The 15,996-nt window shown below is 45.2% G+C and overlaps 1 protein-coding gene across 1 annotated transcript in view; it reads left to right on the top strand.

The window, feature by feature from the left end:
* The first annotated feature begins 3,199 nt into the window (after positions 1–3,199).
* Positions 3,200–15,996, top strand: part of TMEM184C (transmembrane protein 184C) — a 62,323-nt gene continuing 49,526 nt past the window's right edge. Inside the window, exons 1-2 of the mRNA XM_030191669.1 lie at positions 3,200–3,525; positions 15,581–15,711. Coding sequence (XP_030047529.1) covers positions 3,409–3,525; positions 15,581–15,711 — 248 coding nt within the window. The 5' untranslated portion in view covers positions 3,200–3,408. The remainder of the gene's footprint in view (positions 3,526–15,580; positions 15,712–15,996) is intronic.

Here is a 15,996-nt window from a genome sequence, read left to right as displayed (position 1 = left end):
CTGCTCATAGATGTTTGCTTTTTTGGAAATGTACATCTTTTCTAATTTTGTATTCAGGAGAGAATAGAAGAAAATGCATTTCTGCTACCTTTACCAGTATTTTTCAAGGTGTCAAAGTGACTGTGCGGCGGGGTGGCATTTTATTTTTGTGTGTCCTCATTTCTATCTCCACAAATATGGTAACCCTACCTTAAAACTCCTAGTCCTGCCCAAGGGGGAAGTGACATGAGAGGGGTGGAGCCAGGAGGACATGACCCAAGAAGTATAAAAGGCTGAGTCAAAGCCAGATTAAGGATGCCCAGAGGGAAGCAGTGATGCTCACTGTAGATGCCTTTCCCTCAAAGCTAAGAAACTGTAACCACTATGTTCAATTACGCCAAGTTCAGCTTAGAACCTTGAAGAGTTTATGTTTTGATATGGCTGGCTGCAGGCCAGACTTGTAAAAATTGCTGCTGAAAGAAAGACATTCATGTATGTTGTTGCTTTGCAGGAGCAGGCCACCTGAGGACACTGTTGTGCTAGTTTTGAGTAGGGGCGGACTGAGAGTGGTCTAGGCCCCCCAGGCACTAAGGGTGGCCTGGGCACCCAACCTGGTCGCTGCCCGACACACCGCCTACTGCCACACTGCTGCCCCCCTACCGCCGCAGCCGACGCCCCCGCTACCCCGTCCTACCTGAAGGGCCCTGGTGGTCTAGTGGTCTCTGCAAGGTGGATCATGTTCTTTCCTGCCTGCTGCACTGCTGCTATTGCCCCGCCTGCCAGCACCACCATGTTTTCAAAATGGCGGTCAAGACTTCCTGTGGTAGTTTTGCGGGTCTTGACAGTCTCACGAGACTTCTACAAGGAGCCTCAGCCGCCATTTTTAAAGTACGGCGGTGCCGGGCAGGGGGAATAGCAGCAGCACAACAGGCAGGAAAGAATACGTTTCCCCCCCCCCCCCCCCACACACACACACAGACTCCTAGATTACCAGCAGCATGCCTTTAAAGGCAGGACCAGGGAGTACTGTAGTATGCAGCGGGCATCTGGGCAGAGCCTCTGGACCCTCGGACACTGCCCGGTTGCCTGAATTGTCAATCCACCCCTGATTTTGAGTATTGATTCTTCCCTTCCTTTGAACTGGAGCCCTTACCTGACACTTGCTGAATGTGTGTGACTTGGCTTATCTAGCACCATAGCCCACCCTCACCTCACGTTACTACATATTGTGGCAGTGGTGGGATCTGAGCCTACCTTGCCAGAAGATGCCAGAATCCTTAGCCTCCGGGGCCCTGGGCCTTGTAGAGGATCAACAGGCTAAAGAGGTTAACTCTGCCCTGAAAGAGAGGGAACCTTTAAAGGGTTTAGTGTTAGCCGGGCAGGCAGGTATTTATTTTGTTTTGAGTCTCGCGCAGTGCATGCTGCGGGTGTATGGAAAACATGGAGAAACTGTAAGGGCAACAGCAGTTCATGCAAGCCACCAACCCGCTGCCGCCGTCTGCTACCTTTGCTGGCGGGGGACTCCAACCTCTGCCAGCCGAAGTCTTCTTCCTTCGTTTTGTTTCTGAGTCTGATGTACTGCACGTACAACGTGCGGGACATCAGACTCACAGAAACAGAACGAAGCCTTGCGATCTGCAGGGCTTTGTTCTGTTTCTGTGAGTCTGACAATTCTGATGTGAACTACACCTTTCATTGGTAATCTTAGAACTTCTCATTGCCTCAGACCTCACCTATATTTGTTTATCTTGCAGGAGCGACTTTAATTACGCTTAAGCTTGCTTTCTTCTAGTACTCAAATTGCCCTTACAATTTTTCTGAATATTACTGGAGTCCTTATACTCCACTATCTTCCTTTTTGTTCTCTCCTAAGATTGTTCATACAGCATTTGATATACTCTTCGTGATATGACTCACTCCCCATTCATAATTTCTGGATGTAGGGTCTCGAGTTGCCCCTGACCCTGCGATGAGCTAGGTGGTGCCCCGGAACCAGTGGCGTAGCCACAGGTGGGCCTGGGTGGGCCAGGGCCCACCCACTTAGGGCTCAGGCCCACCCAACAGTAGCACATGTTTAGCTGTAGCTGGTAGGGATCCCAAGCTCTGCCAGCTGAAGACTCCCCCCTGATGGTAATGAAAACGCTACTCTCCATGAGACCGGCTCCTGCACATGCTCAGTTTTCAGTGCATGCCTGCTGCAGACTGCCAAGGTGGAAAGAAGCATTTTCCCGCCAGCTGAGATATTTTTCTGGTCGTAGTGGGGGAGAACACTTGGTGCCCACCCACTTCTTGTTTAGGCCCACCCAAAATCTGTTGTCTGGCTATGCCCCTGAACTGTGTGTATTCTCTGAGACCAGGATTAGAAGTGTGAGAGACAGAATCCTAATGATTGAGACCTGGCATAACATCTCTGCATGATACTCCTGCCCAATTCATACTAATTATTTACAGTGCAAACCATTAACCTACCCCTGTGTTTCTCCTAAAATATAGCTGGTCTTGCCGTCATTTCAATAGGGAATCATGCCAAGCCTTCTCCTAATCACTACTACTACTACTTAACATTTCTAGAGCGCTACTAGGGTTACGCAGCGCTGTACAAAATACAGCTAGCATGCCATAACTGCTCATTGCATCCTACAGATTATCAATAGAAATCAAACAAAATAAAACATGGAAAAGAAAATAAGATGATACCTTTTTTATTGGACATAACTTAATACATTTCTTGATTAGCTTTCGAAGGTTGCCCTTCTTCCTCAGATCGGAAATAAGCAAATGTGCTAGCTGACAGTGTATATAAGTGAAAACATTCAAGCATTACTATGACAGTCTGACAGGGTGGGAGGAGGGACTAACACGGCTACCACACATCCTACAGATTGGACGTCATTAAACCTTGAGTAAAACCAAGGAGGTCTATGAAACCTCCTTGAGATAATAAGCCTCTAATCCCATTGAGTTTGAGTTTGGCGCTGGACCCCCACCCACCATTTCGTCACATGAGCAGCCTTTGACGTCACTGTTATGTATTGAATTGACAGCACTAGATTTCACCAGCGGGCGGGATCTGTCGGATTTTGGTCTTTCTCCCGTCCTCTATTTCGTTTCCGTCCTTGCCAGCAATGCTATGAGTGATAGCTCTACTACCGAATCAAAATGCGAGCGATAGGGAAGGGCGTGATTATCGCGGGACACAAGCCAATTGGTGGCGGAGGAGGCGGGGCTCGACTGAAAGGCGGAAGTGGTGTTGAAGATTCGGCCGCAGGAGACTTGAGAGCGGTGTTAAGCGCCGAGAGCTTGCGGATTCCTAGGCAGTGTGCTTCCTAGGGCGCCGTGGTGAAGCCGGCGCTGGAGCACCGCTGCTGTCGTCAGGCGGGGAGCAGAAGGCGAGATCTGCCTCAAGACCCGCGGTAGCTCGGCGTCACCATGCCGTGCACCTGCGGGAACTGGAGGCGATGGATCCGGCCTCTCGCCGTGGTCTTATACTTTGTGGCGCTGCTGGTGGCGATTCCGCTGTGCGTGTTGGAGCTGCAGGATATGGAGGTGAGATCCCGCACTGGGGAATGATGGTGGCCATCGCCACTGTTAATCCTCCTGGGTAGTTTGTGTTGGGGAGCAAGTGAAGGTGATGTTTGAAACTTGCAGACTCAGAACTAAGCTCAGCCTTAACAGCATCTTGGTTTTTCAGGCCTCCTCGGGTCCATTGCTGTGGTCATAAAAGGTTTCAAGCAGGCAGCAGCCAAAAAAGCTATTTGCATCACCCAGTTTGCCCATTTGCGACCGGCTGCTGTGCTGTCAGATCTCACTCATCACGGAGGTTCTTCTACTTTGTACTGTCTATACTTAACGTTCTGCAGCTGCTTTGTATGTAGTTCTCTTTCTCCGAGGAAACGGCAAATTTTTCACCAGCAAAAATAAAATGTTTTGCCAGAGCCTTCTGGCTTTCAGAGATCGGCTGTCCAACCAAAACATTTTAATTCAGACAGACAGACAATCAGGTTGCTATGTATCAGTGGAGTAGGAAGGGGGGGCGGTCCGCCCCAGGTGCACGCCACTGGGGGGGTGTCGGCTCCGCTGGTTCCCTGCTCCCTCTGCCCAGAACAGGTTACTTCCTGTACCGGGGCAGAGAGAGCAAGGAACTAGCGGAGCCGACGCAGCTCCCAGCGACGTCCACTCGGGGGCGGATCTGCCCTCTCGCCCGCCCCTCGCTTTCTAATTCATGTAAGAATGCGCTCTGGGGGGGAGGGTGCGCGCCGAGGGGGGGAGCACCATGCTGCACCCGGGGGGGGGGTGCGCCCCGGCGACCCGCCCCGGGTGTCAGCCGCCCTTGCTACGGCACTGTTATGTATTACACCAGCAAGCAGAGGTGCACCGGATCTCGCCCTCTCTGTCAGGAAGCTGTCCAGATGTAGCTTTGGGCGCACAGCATGTTTCTGCTAGCCACTTATCTGGCGGGTCTAAACAACAGTCTGGCCGACAGACTGAGCAGGATAATGCAACCTCACGAGTGGTCACTGAAGATGGGAGTAGCCCGCAAGATCTTCCGAGCGTGGGGCACCCCCTCTGTGGAAGTAACCTGTTCCGGGGCAGAGGGAGCTGCAGCGAACGAGCGAAGTTAGCGAATTCGGAGCTGACAGACGCGCGCCGCGGCACCCCCCCAGCGGCATGCACCCGGGGCGGACTGCCCCCACCGCCCCCCCCCCCCCATGGTACGCCACTGAGCCTGGGTGCTAGGGATACCCCACATGTGACAACAAGCAGCCTGCTTGTCCTCGGAGAAAGCGAAGATACTTACCTGTAGCAGGCATTCTCCGAGGACAGCAGGTTGATTGTTCTCACAAACCCGCCCACCTCTCCTTTGGAGTTGTTGTTGTTTGTTTGTTTGTTTATATGCTTTTCAGTTAACTGAGGAGGCACACTCACACAATGGGCTGGAAGTCATGCGCGGTTCACACACCAGAAGGCTCTGGCAAAACTTTTTATTTTTGCTGGTGAAAAATTTGCTGTTTCCTGGGCCGACGCGGACGTCGACCCACATGTGAAAACAATCAGCCTGCTGTCCTCGGAGAATACCTGCTACAGGTAAGTATCTTCGCTTTGCTGAAACTGTGTCAGGGGTCTGCTGTCCTTTAAATGAAAAAAAAAAAAAAGTATTTTCTTACACTTTTTTGACCGTCCTTCCTTTAAGTTTCCTGTAATGATTTGATTTCGCCCCCCCCCCCCCCCCCCCCCCCCGTTTTGTGCTTTGCATTCTAGGGTAAATATTTACTTTGTGATATCATATTGATGCTTGCATGACATTTGAATTTTTGAATCATATCTCTCTTATTCCTTCTTTTCTTAAAGAGTATAGAACTATTATTCAGTAGATCTTAATCCACTTAACTGGATAAGTCAATCAGGTTGTTGTTGTTAAGAAGATTTCCGCTGACTTATCCCCCTAGCATAATAAATGATGGCTGTATGGTCCATCCCAGTGTGCCCAACAAGGTTGTATCTGGCACTTCTTCATGGTTAAACACTGATATCACAAACAAGGCTGTCATCAATTTGCCACCATGCCGACCTCATATAGGCAGTTATATGAATCTTGGAACATAATACCACATACCATGCCAGTAGCCCCCAAATTGTTTTTTCAATCATTATAGCTGCAGGCACAGTCACATACATTATCAATACATCAATACATAATATTTTACCCACTAATTTCAACCTTAAGACGTCTTCCCCTCCTCCACAGTGATACACAGCACTTATAATCATAGCATATTAAGTACGTGTGATCCTTGATTCTGATCTGCCTTTGCAATTTTGGGGACTGTAGAAGTCTACCTGGCACTGGCCTTAATTTCCAACTGCTGAAGTTGCTGATGAGCCCGCTCCAGCCACTGAGGTCATTTAAGTTTTATTTTGATTTGATTCCATCCCCTTTCTTTATAGGGATCCATGAGAGTGGTGTTAAGTGCTGAAGAAGGATTTTGCTGATTACTAGGCAGTAAGGCATATTTTCAGAACACTTCGGGGTATGTTTACTAAGGTGTGTTAGCGTTTCTACCGCGCCTTTAAATTTAAGGTGCATTAAACGCTAACATATTTATACATTTCTATGGGTGCATTAGCGTTTAACGTGTGTAAACCATTTACGTGCGTTAAAAATGCTAACACGCCCATAGCGCACCTTAGTAAACACAGTGCTTTGAAAATGAGTCCCACTGCCACCTAAGGTGCCGTGGTGAAGTGGGGGTTGAAGCGCCGGTGCTGTTGTCACTTTTCTGTTTCTCGGGCAGGAGGAGAAAGTGATATCTCCCTCAACACCGGTGTAGCTCAGTGTCACTAAATTGTTCAGAAAATTTATTGGGAAATCCAGAATATTGATTTCATAACTATTATATGTAATTCCCAGATACAGTTGGTTCTGTTGTTTTGTAATCTGCTTAGGACTCGTTAGGGTGTTTAGCGGGCTATAAATTGCAATGTAATATAATATTACTCTCTCCATAAAAAACGTATTTCCTGACATTATTTTGAAGTCTACCACCCTGCAACCTCAACTTATGTCCTCTGGTTGTGCCTCTTCCCCATATCTGGAAAAGATTTGTTTGTATATTAATACCTTTTAAGTATTTAATGTCTGTATCATATCTCCCCTAGCTCTCCAGATCTTCAAGTCTCCTCATACATCTTTTGGCACAACCCTATCCATTTTTGTCTCCTTCCTCTGAACTGCTTCAAATGTTGTTTATGTTCTGGATGAGATACAGCCTGCAAACCTGAACATAATACTTGAAGTGAGGCCTCACCCATGACTAGTATTGGGACAGTAGCACCTCTTTTCTTCTGATGGTTATGCCTTCCTCTATGCAGCCCAGCATCTTTCAGCTATGGCCACCACCTTGTCACATTGTTTTACAGCCTTGAGATCCTCCAACACTATCACCCCAAGGTCCCTCTCCAAGTCTGACCATATTAACCTCTTGCCCCCCCCCCCCCCCCCCCCCCTCAGCACATAGAGCCCCTTTGGATTTCAACTCTCCAAGTTCATCACTCTGCACTTTTTTGCATTTAAATTTGAACTGCAAAATATTAAGATTATTCTTCTAACTTTTGTAGATTACTTCTTATGTTGTCTCCTCCCTCTGGGGTGTCCACTCTTACAGATCTTTGTGGTGTTTTGTAGAAAGCAAACTTTTCCTTCTAACCCTTCTTTTCAAATTCTCTCGTAGCCTTCTTAATCAATGCCTTGCATTTAACTTGCTATTGCTTATGCTATTTCCAGTTTTTTTCATTCAGATAATTTTTCTATTTTCTGAAAGATGATCTTTAGGCTCTAATAATCTTTCACCTCGCCTTTTAAGCATGCCCACTATCATTTGACTCTTTTTTTTTTTTTTTTTCACCTTTTTTGATAGATGGAATACATCTGGTCTGGGCTTCCAAGATGGTATTTTTAAACTCTGCCCGTATCTGATTTAAAGTCTTAAGCCCCAATGCTCAAAAGTAAACGTAGGCACTACAGGCCATTAGCGTCGTACTAGTGCCCACATTTACTTGCGCAGAGTGTTCAGAGACCTGGAGCGCGGGAACAAAAGTCTAGTAAACATATGAAGTGATTTTGTTTTTTAGTGCATTGTTCTAATAGTGAATCTCTGAATGTAATGCTCTGTTGTAGGCTTCATTTATCACATCTGTGGAATATTTCTTTGCTACAAATTGATATTTCATATTTGTGGCCTTATCCATATGGATAAAGCTAAGCGGGTTGATATTGTGTATCTGGATTTTCAGAAGGCGTTTGGCAAAGTACCTCATGAAAGACTCCAAAGGAAATTGGAGAGTCATGGGATAGGAGATAGTGTTCTATTGTAGATTAAAAACTGGTTAAAAGATAGAAAACAGAGAGTAGGGTTAAATGGTCAGTATTCTAAATGGAAAAGGGTAGTTAGTGGGATTCCCCAGGGGTCTGTGCTGGGATCACTGCTTTTTAGCATATTTATAAATGACCTAGAGATAGGAGTAACTAGTGAGGTAATTAAATTTGCTGATGACACAAAGTTATTCAAAAGTCGTTAAATCGCGGGAGGATTGTGAAAAATTACAAGAGGACCTTACGAGACTGGGAGACTGGGCATCTAAATTGCAGATGACGTTTAATGTGAGCAAGTGCAAAGTGATGCATGTGGGAAAGAGGAACCTGAATTATAGCTGCGTCATGCAAGGTTCCACATTAGGAGTCACGGACCAAGAAAAGGATCTAGGAGTTGTCATCATTGATGATACATTGAAACCTGCTCAGTGTGCTGCTGCGTCTAAGAAAGCAAATAGAATGTTAGGTATTATTAGGAAAGGAATGGAAAACAAAAATGAGAATGTTATAATGCCTTTATATCGCTCCATGGTGCAACCGCACCTCGAATATTGTGTTCAATTCTGGTCGCCGCATCTCAAAAAACATATAGAGGCATATTTTCAAAGCACTTTGGGAGGCTAAGTTCCATATGTTTCTATGGAACTTTGAGAGGCTAAGTGCTTTGAAAATAAGCCTCATAGTGGAATTAGAAAAGGTGTAGAGAAGGGCGACGAAAATGATAAAGGGGGTGGGACGATTTCCCTACGAGGAAAGGCTAAAGCAGCTAGGGCTCTTCAGCTTGGAGAAAAGGCGGCTGAGGGGAGATATGATAGAGGTCTATAAAATAATGAGTGGAGTTGAACGGGTAGATGTGAAGCGTCCACGCTTTCCAAAAATACTAGGACTAGGGGGCATGCAATGAAGCTGCAGTGTAGTAAATTTAAAACGAATCGGAGAAAATATTTCTTCTCTCAACGTGTAATTAAACTGTGGAATTCGTTGCCATAGAAGTGGTAAAGGAGGTTAGCTTAGCAGAGTTTTAAAAAGGTTTGGACGACTTCCTATAGGAAAAGTCCATAGACCATTATTAAATGGACTTGGGGAAAAATCCACTATTTCTGGGATAAGCAGTATAAAATGTTTTGTACTTTTTTGGGATCTTGCCAAGTATTTGTGACCTGGATTGGCCACTGTTGGAAACAGGATGCTGGGCTTGATGGACCTTGGGTCTTTCCCAGTATGGCAATACTTATGTACTTATAATTTTGAGTGTTAGAACATAAGTGACATAACCTTAAAAACTGTCCTGTAGGCAGATTGAAAACTCTTGAAAAGTAGGAGTTTGTTGGTATCTGTGGGCTTCCAATAAATATTGGTAGTGAACTTTCCATTTTCTTTACAGATAGTGATATCTAAAAAATGGATGCAATCTTGTTCATATGATATCTCGAAGGACAAGTTCTTGTCCCTGTTTGTTTGTTTGTTTATTTTTTTATTTGTTTGTTTGTTACATTTGTATCCCACATTTTCCCACCTATTTGCAGGCTCAATGTGGCTTACATAGTACCGTAGACCATAAAGCATAGCCTCAACCATGTGTAAAGTTTTTACAGCGATTTCATCATTATCCCAGATCATGTGTTGTGCAAATGGATTGTCAGCAAGCATCTTCTTTTCAAATTCATCATGTCAGGTGCCATTGCTGCACTCATCGCTGTTCTTTTGATCTGATTATAAATTACTTATTAAAAGAAAAATCTTTCTCAGTCTATGCAGATCTGGCCGTCTCAACAATGAATTCTGTTGGTATACTGAAATAGCTTTCACTGTTAAGGCCTGTCTGATGTTGATGGTGTCTTCTTGTGGACTGTTGGTAGATATCTACAAATTTGGAGAGTGGTTCTAGGAGGGTCCCAGATAGGGTCATTCTGGAGGGTTTGCCAATGACTTCTATATCTTAGGTAAGATGTAAATGATGGGAACTGTAGGATGTGGCGTAATAAAATCTTTCTCATTTCAGGTAAGAAAGGGAGTCCGTATCTGAATGAGAGTGTCCATCTATCTTTTAGCTTAAAAGAAGGGTTGGATCTCTTTGTAATATTCTTTGTCATATGACTTCATCACTCATTACTCCTGTCCATGATGACAATCCCAATACACTTGTCAGCTGGTTTAATGATTATGTTTGTATTGTCTTTGAGGGACTGCATTTCTTTCTTTTCGTTCCTTATTAAATTGTAATACATCGAATGATTCTTGTTTTTCAAGTTTTTGAATGTCACATAGTGCTACCTGTTCAAATGTGTGGATAACCAGATGTGTGGGACCTGGAGGAATCCATTTTGATTCCTTCTTAATTCAGGAAATCTCAATGTACTGACCGGAATGTTCTGTGCAATACTGTTGAATTATCAGTTTCCTGGTTAAATAGATCAGTGTGGGTGTTCAAGGCATTATTTTTTAATCTGGGAACAAGAGGCATTTTTGTTATAGCTGTGTTGGTCAATTGATATGATGAGATGTTAACTACCCCCTTATTTGCAGGAAGGAAGGTTTTCTGTAATTTCCTCTCACTCTCCCTCTTCCTAGACTTCTCTCTTTTAACAGATGTGTATTCTCTTCATTCTGTCTATTGTATCTCTTGTTCCCTTCCATAGATTGTCCTTTAAAAAAGATTTTACATTCCTATCTTGCAGAGTGACAGAATCAGAGAGGAGCAGAAGGGTCAAACTTCTTCTGAATCGCTTCTAACTCTTTCTAGTCTGACTGACATTGTCTTGTTCAACCTGATAGGCATCTGTTTTTTGTGTATTGGGTAGAAAACTAACTTGTCTTCTAGATCTATAAGGAGGATTATTAGATTACAAGCAAAAAAAAAGCCAGTTTCGCGAAAAATGAAATGGGCCCTAGGAAGGCTATCGTCTAAGCAATTTCTCCTCTCTCCCCTCCCCTCCATGTCGAGCGATTCTCCCCTTCCATCCCATCCATGTCCAGTGACTTGCCCCAGCCCCCACCTGCCCCCCTTTTAAGCACCCACGGTCGAGTTCAACCCTAGCCCTCACCTGTCTGCCTGCCCTTGTCACCTACAACAGCCCTCTTTTCCTTCCTGCCGCCCTGCCTTTCAAACTTTCAGGTTGCAGCGGCGGCAGTGAAAGTGGCAGGCTCAGCTCGTGTCGCCTCCAGCCTTCCCTTTCCTTCCATCTGTGTCCCACTCTCCTCTGACATCATTTCGTCTTTCCGTGAGGGCGGGACACTGAGAGGGAAGGGAAGACTGGAGGAGAGCTGACGTAAGCTCATTTGCATTCGGTTACGAACCCAGCCAGCCAGCCAGGGACACAGATGGACAAATTATTGTATAGGATTAGTTGCTGTATTCCAGGGATAAATGGAGCCTTTAATATAATCTGTCTCATTTTTTAAATTTGTCAGATTTTAATTCTCTTTTGAAATGTTCTAAATTATCATTGTGATCTTTGAGCAGCATGTCAAAAAACATGGGTCACATCTTTTCAACTCCATTCATTTGTTTGTCTGTCTGTTTCTAGTTTAGCTTGTTCCTCCTTAGCTTTTGATGTGTTTATTAATAAAACAGGTCGAGTGAACATTTGTTCAAAGTGGCATCTCATTTATTTAAGAAGTCTCTATCTTCTTGAAATATCTTTGGCACTTTCATTCAAATGAAATAAGCAAATTTCCGATCTGAGGAAGAAGGGCAACCTTCGAAAGCTAATCAAGAAATGTATTAAGTTATGTCCAATAAAAAAGGTATCATCTTATTTTCTTTTCCATGTTTTATTTTGTTTGATTTCTATTGATAACCTTTAAGAGTGGACTAACACGGCTACCACACCTCTCTACTTAAGATGGAATCTTTTATATAAATGACAAAATATTCAATGTCTTGTCCACTCTTAGGACACTAAAGATTGGTCTTTAAAAAGACTTTTGTAAATGGTATAACAAAGGGTAGAAAGTCTGCGTCTTCAGAATATAAAGCTTAACATACGAGTAAGAAGGGAGTGAAGCTGATGTGTCGTCTTTTAAAAGGAAAAAAGACGCCAAAATGGCAAGCGATATTTATGGGAGCATCAATTCTTATTTTCCCTGATTTTATCCGATGAACTCAACTCAGAAGGAGAGACGTTTGGCCATAAAATCTAAAGTCCTGGCTCTGAGTGGGTCGTTCGATTTCAGATTTCCTTGTCAATGTTGTGTTACCTGTGGAGGGGCATTTTCGAAAGGGCCATCCATTGATATGGATGTCCTCGCAAAACATTCTGATCCAGGGACAGGGAAACCCGTATTTTTGAAACAAGATGGACGTCCATCTTTCCTTTCGAAAATACCGTCAGGGACGTCCAAATCCTTAGATTTGGTCGTCCCTAGACTTGGTCGTTTCTGATTTTCGGGGATAATGGAAACCAAGGATGTCTATCTCAGAAACGACCAAATGCAAGCCATTTGGTCAGGGAAGAAGCCAGCATTTGTAGTGCACTGGTCCCCCTGGCATGCCAGGACACCAATCGGGCACCCTAGGGGGCACTGCAGTGGACTTCATAAAATGCTCCTAGGTACATAGCTCCCTTACCTTATGTGCTGAGCCCCCTAACCCCCCCTCCCAAAAAAACCCCACTATCCACAACTGTACACAACTACCATAGTCCTTACGGGTGAAGGGGGACACCTAGATGTGGGTACAGTGGGTTTCTGGTGGGTTTTGGAGGGCTCGCTGTTTCCTCCACAAACGTAACAGGTGGGGGGGGGGTATGGGCCTGGGTCCGCCTGACTGAAGTGCACTGCACCCACTAAAACTGCTCCAGGGACCTGCATACTGCTGTCACGGACCTGAGTATGACATCTGAGGCTGGCAATCAGTATTTTTAAAGATATTTGTTGAGTGTGGGAGGGGGTTAGTGACCACTGGGGGAGTAAGAGGAGGTCATCTGGTCATTTTGGGCACCTTTTTGTGCCTTGGTCGTAAGAAAAACACAACCAGGTAAAGTTGTCCAAGTGTTCATCAGGGACATCCTTGTTTCTTTCGATTATGGGTCGAGGACTTCCAAGTGTTAGGCATGCCCAAGTCCCTCCTTCGCTACGCCTCCAATACGCCCCCTTGAACTTTGGCCATCCCTGCAACGGAAAGCAGTTGTGGATGTCCAGAATCGGCTTTCGATTATATACCGATTTGGACGACCCTGTGAGAAGGACGCCCATCTTCCGATTTATGTCGAAAGATGGGCGTCCTTCTCTTTCGAAAATGAGCCCAATAGTGGTCAAAATTTGCTTTTCTGTGTTCCAAAACAACTTCATGTTTTTTATTTTGTCATAATGAGGGTTCATCAGGTATTATATCCAAAGATGATCCTTAACTGGCTTCTTGTATTCTATTTGATACCCTCGTTCTTGGTCCAATTATTGTGGATTCAAATTTGCTTGCTATTTGCTTATTCAGTATTCTGATTTGTTTCTTTATTTCTGTCATTCAGAGTTGATTATTGGATGTATAATTTTGAATTCTCATAAATAAAAAAAATTACAGCTCTAATAATTGTTAAAGGAGATCTTATAATTTCTTATATCTAAAAAGCATACAAGTTTGTTTAAATCATCAGCTTCACATGTTACCTTCTATTATTAGAACCACAGATGAGAATAACTGTTTGGAATGCCAAGGGCATGAGATGCTATTGTTTTCCCTACCAGAGTTCCATCGGACCTTCTCAGATGCCCGATACGTGAATCCAGGCCAGCATAAGAATAGTCGTACTGGATCAGATCAGTGGTCCATCTAGCCCAGTATCATGCTTCCAACAGTGGCCAATCCAGGTCACAAGTACCTGACTGAATCCCAGATAGTAGCAAGATTCATTCTACCAATCCTAGGTACAAGCAGTGGCTTTCCCATGTCTGTCTCAATAACAGACTATGAACCTTTCCTCCAGGAACTTGTCCAAACCTTTTTTTAATCCATATACAATAACCACTGATACTGCATCCTCTTCCTCTGGTAAAGAGTTCTAGAGCTTAACTATTTGTTGAATAAAAAAATATTTGCTCCTGTTTATTTTAAAAGTTGTACCATGTATCTACAATAAGTATCCCCTAGTCTGTTATTTTCTTTTTAAGTAAAAAAATTGATTCCTGTATACCCACTCTACACCACTCAGTATTTTATAGACCTCTATCATATCCCCCCTCAGCCGTCTCTTTTCCAAGCTGAAGAGCCCTAACCTCTTAAGCCTTGTCAATTGCTGGACCAGTTGCTCCAAGAAGCAGTCATGGTCTCCTTACAGCAACAAAAGACTCCAGAACTCTTATAAATGTACAGGAGCTTCTTTCTGAAAAAGTCACACACTTTTCCCTCCTAGCAGCAGTACAAGCACTGGAGTGTGGGCATTAACGGGCAGCATGAGGAACTTTGATAGGTGAGCCCTGCTATTAGTAGCACACACATTATACACGGCACCAGCTCCTCTTCTCTCCCTCATTACTGAGCCTCTTTCCTTCAGTCCTTCCATCCTTTTCTTCTCCCAAGGCTGAGTGAGAAGGGGAAACCACACACTGAGCACTGGATGGGACTGGCTGAGTGTTGAGAACAGCAGCAGAAGATGACCCTGACAGCTAAGGAGCCCTTTTACTAAGCAGCAGTAAGCCTGTCGCGGACTTATCGTGTACCAATCTGGAGCTACTGCTGGCCCAGTGCAGGTGCCGGTGGCAGTTCCACCTCCAATGCACGGCATTTCCACTGGGGATTTTCCGGCATTAATCGGGCAGTGCTGCGTACTATGCGGTTACCGCAAGGTTGGCGTGGGAGCCCTTTTGCCATCTCAATGAGTGGCGGTAAGTGCTCTTCCCCTGCCCCCCCCCCCCCCCCCCCACGCATGGCCACACGGTAAGAGCAATCATACTGCATGCAGGGCCGCCGAGAGACTAGGCCGGGCCCGGGGCAAGGCCGCCCCGCCGCTGTAGTCCGCGGTCTCACCTGCCTGCCTCCATGGCTCCGGGCCCCCTTCATTCAAAGCGGCAGTCGCAGATCGCCTCTTTCTGGCCTTCCCTCCCTGTGTCCCGCCCTCATGGAAACCGGAAGTTACATCAGACGAGGGCGGGACACAAGGAGGGAAGGCCAGAAGGAGGCGATCTGCGACTGCCGCTTTGAATGCAGGGGGCCCGGAGCCGAGGAGGCAGGCAGGTGAGACCGGGGACTGCAGCGCCGGCGGCCTGGCCCAAGGGCCGGGCCCCCCTTGGAGGCCCGGGGAATTTTGCCCCCCCCCTCCCCTCGGCGGCCCTGACTGCGTGGCCATGTCTTTTTTTCAGCCTTTTTACCCGCTGCATTAAAAAGGGCCTCAGAGTGCGGCAAAAAACAGCCCTCGATGCTAGTGCAGGGCCCTTTTTACTGCAGCTTAGTAAAATGGCCCCTCCCTTCTCTTGCATTTGTATATCCAGTTAGAGGGAACTGACCTGTTACGATGAATTATTTCTGTGTCTAGGCCCTCTCATCCTTTGTCTTAAAATTTGTGAGAGGTACCAGTAGAGCTTTGATCGCTACCCTATCTGCTCTTTTACCTATGTGTCTGCATGTTCTCTCCATATCCACACTGCCTGTTGCTTGGAGATTGATGTGCCAGTCAACAGGATTTTTTTATTTTTTTAAATATAGGTGTACTATGGGCTTTAGAAGGTTGGAAAACACTGTCCTGCACCAAATATGGCTAAGACTAAACATGTATTTGATGCCTCTTTCTTTCGAAGGTTGGCGTGCATACCAAGGCTTGGTTTATTGCTGGGATATTTGTGCTGATGACCATACCAATCTCGCTGTGGGGAATATTGCAACATTTGGTACATTACACACAGCCTGAGTTACAGAAACCCATAATAAGGTAACTACTTGCTCTGTAATAAATGTTAAAATGACACTTCTGTAACCTAGGTGCTCATATTTATGTGCATGTTATGTGTGTAAATGTTAGAATAATAGCGTGTGTGCAGAAAATCTGCAAATAGCTGCAGTAATCTTGTGATATTCTTATCTCTTTCTGTAGTCCTGGGTTCAGCTCCCAGAAGTAGTGGGGTTTGTAGCACAATAATACACGCCAACAGGTGTGGCTTGGAAGAAGTTATTTATGTAGAAATAATCTTGTTACAACACGTACAACATTTGGAAC

This window comes from Microcaecilia unicolor, chromosome 2 (genome assembly GCF_901765095.1).
Source record: "Microcaecilia unicolor chromosome 2, aMicUni1.1, whole genome shotgun sequence".
Classification (NCBI taxonomy): domain Eukaryota; kingdom Metazoa; phylum Chordata; class Amphibia; order Gymnophiona; family Siphonopidae; genus Microcaecilia; species Microcaecilia unicolor.
Note: the sequence above shows the minus strand (reverse complement) of the source record. Positions and strands in the feature narration are given on the sequence as shown.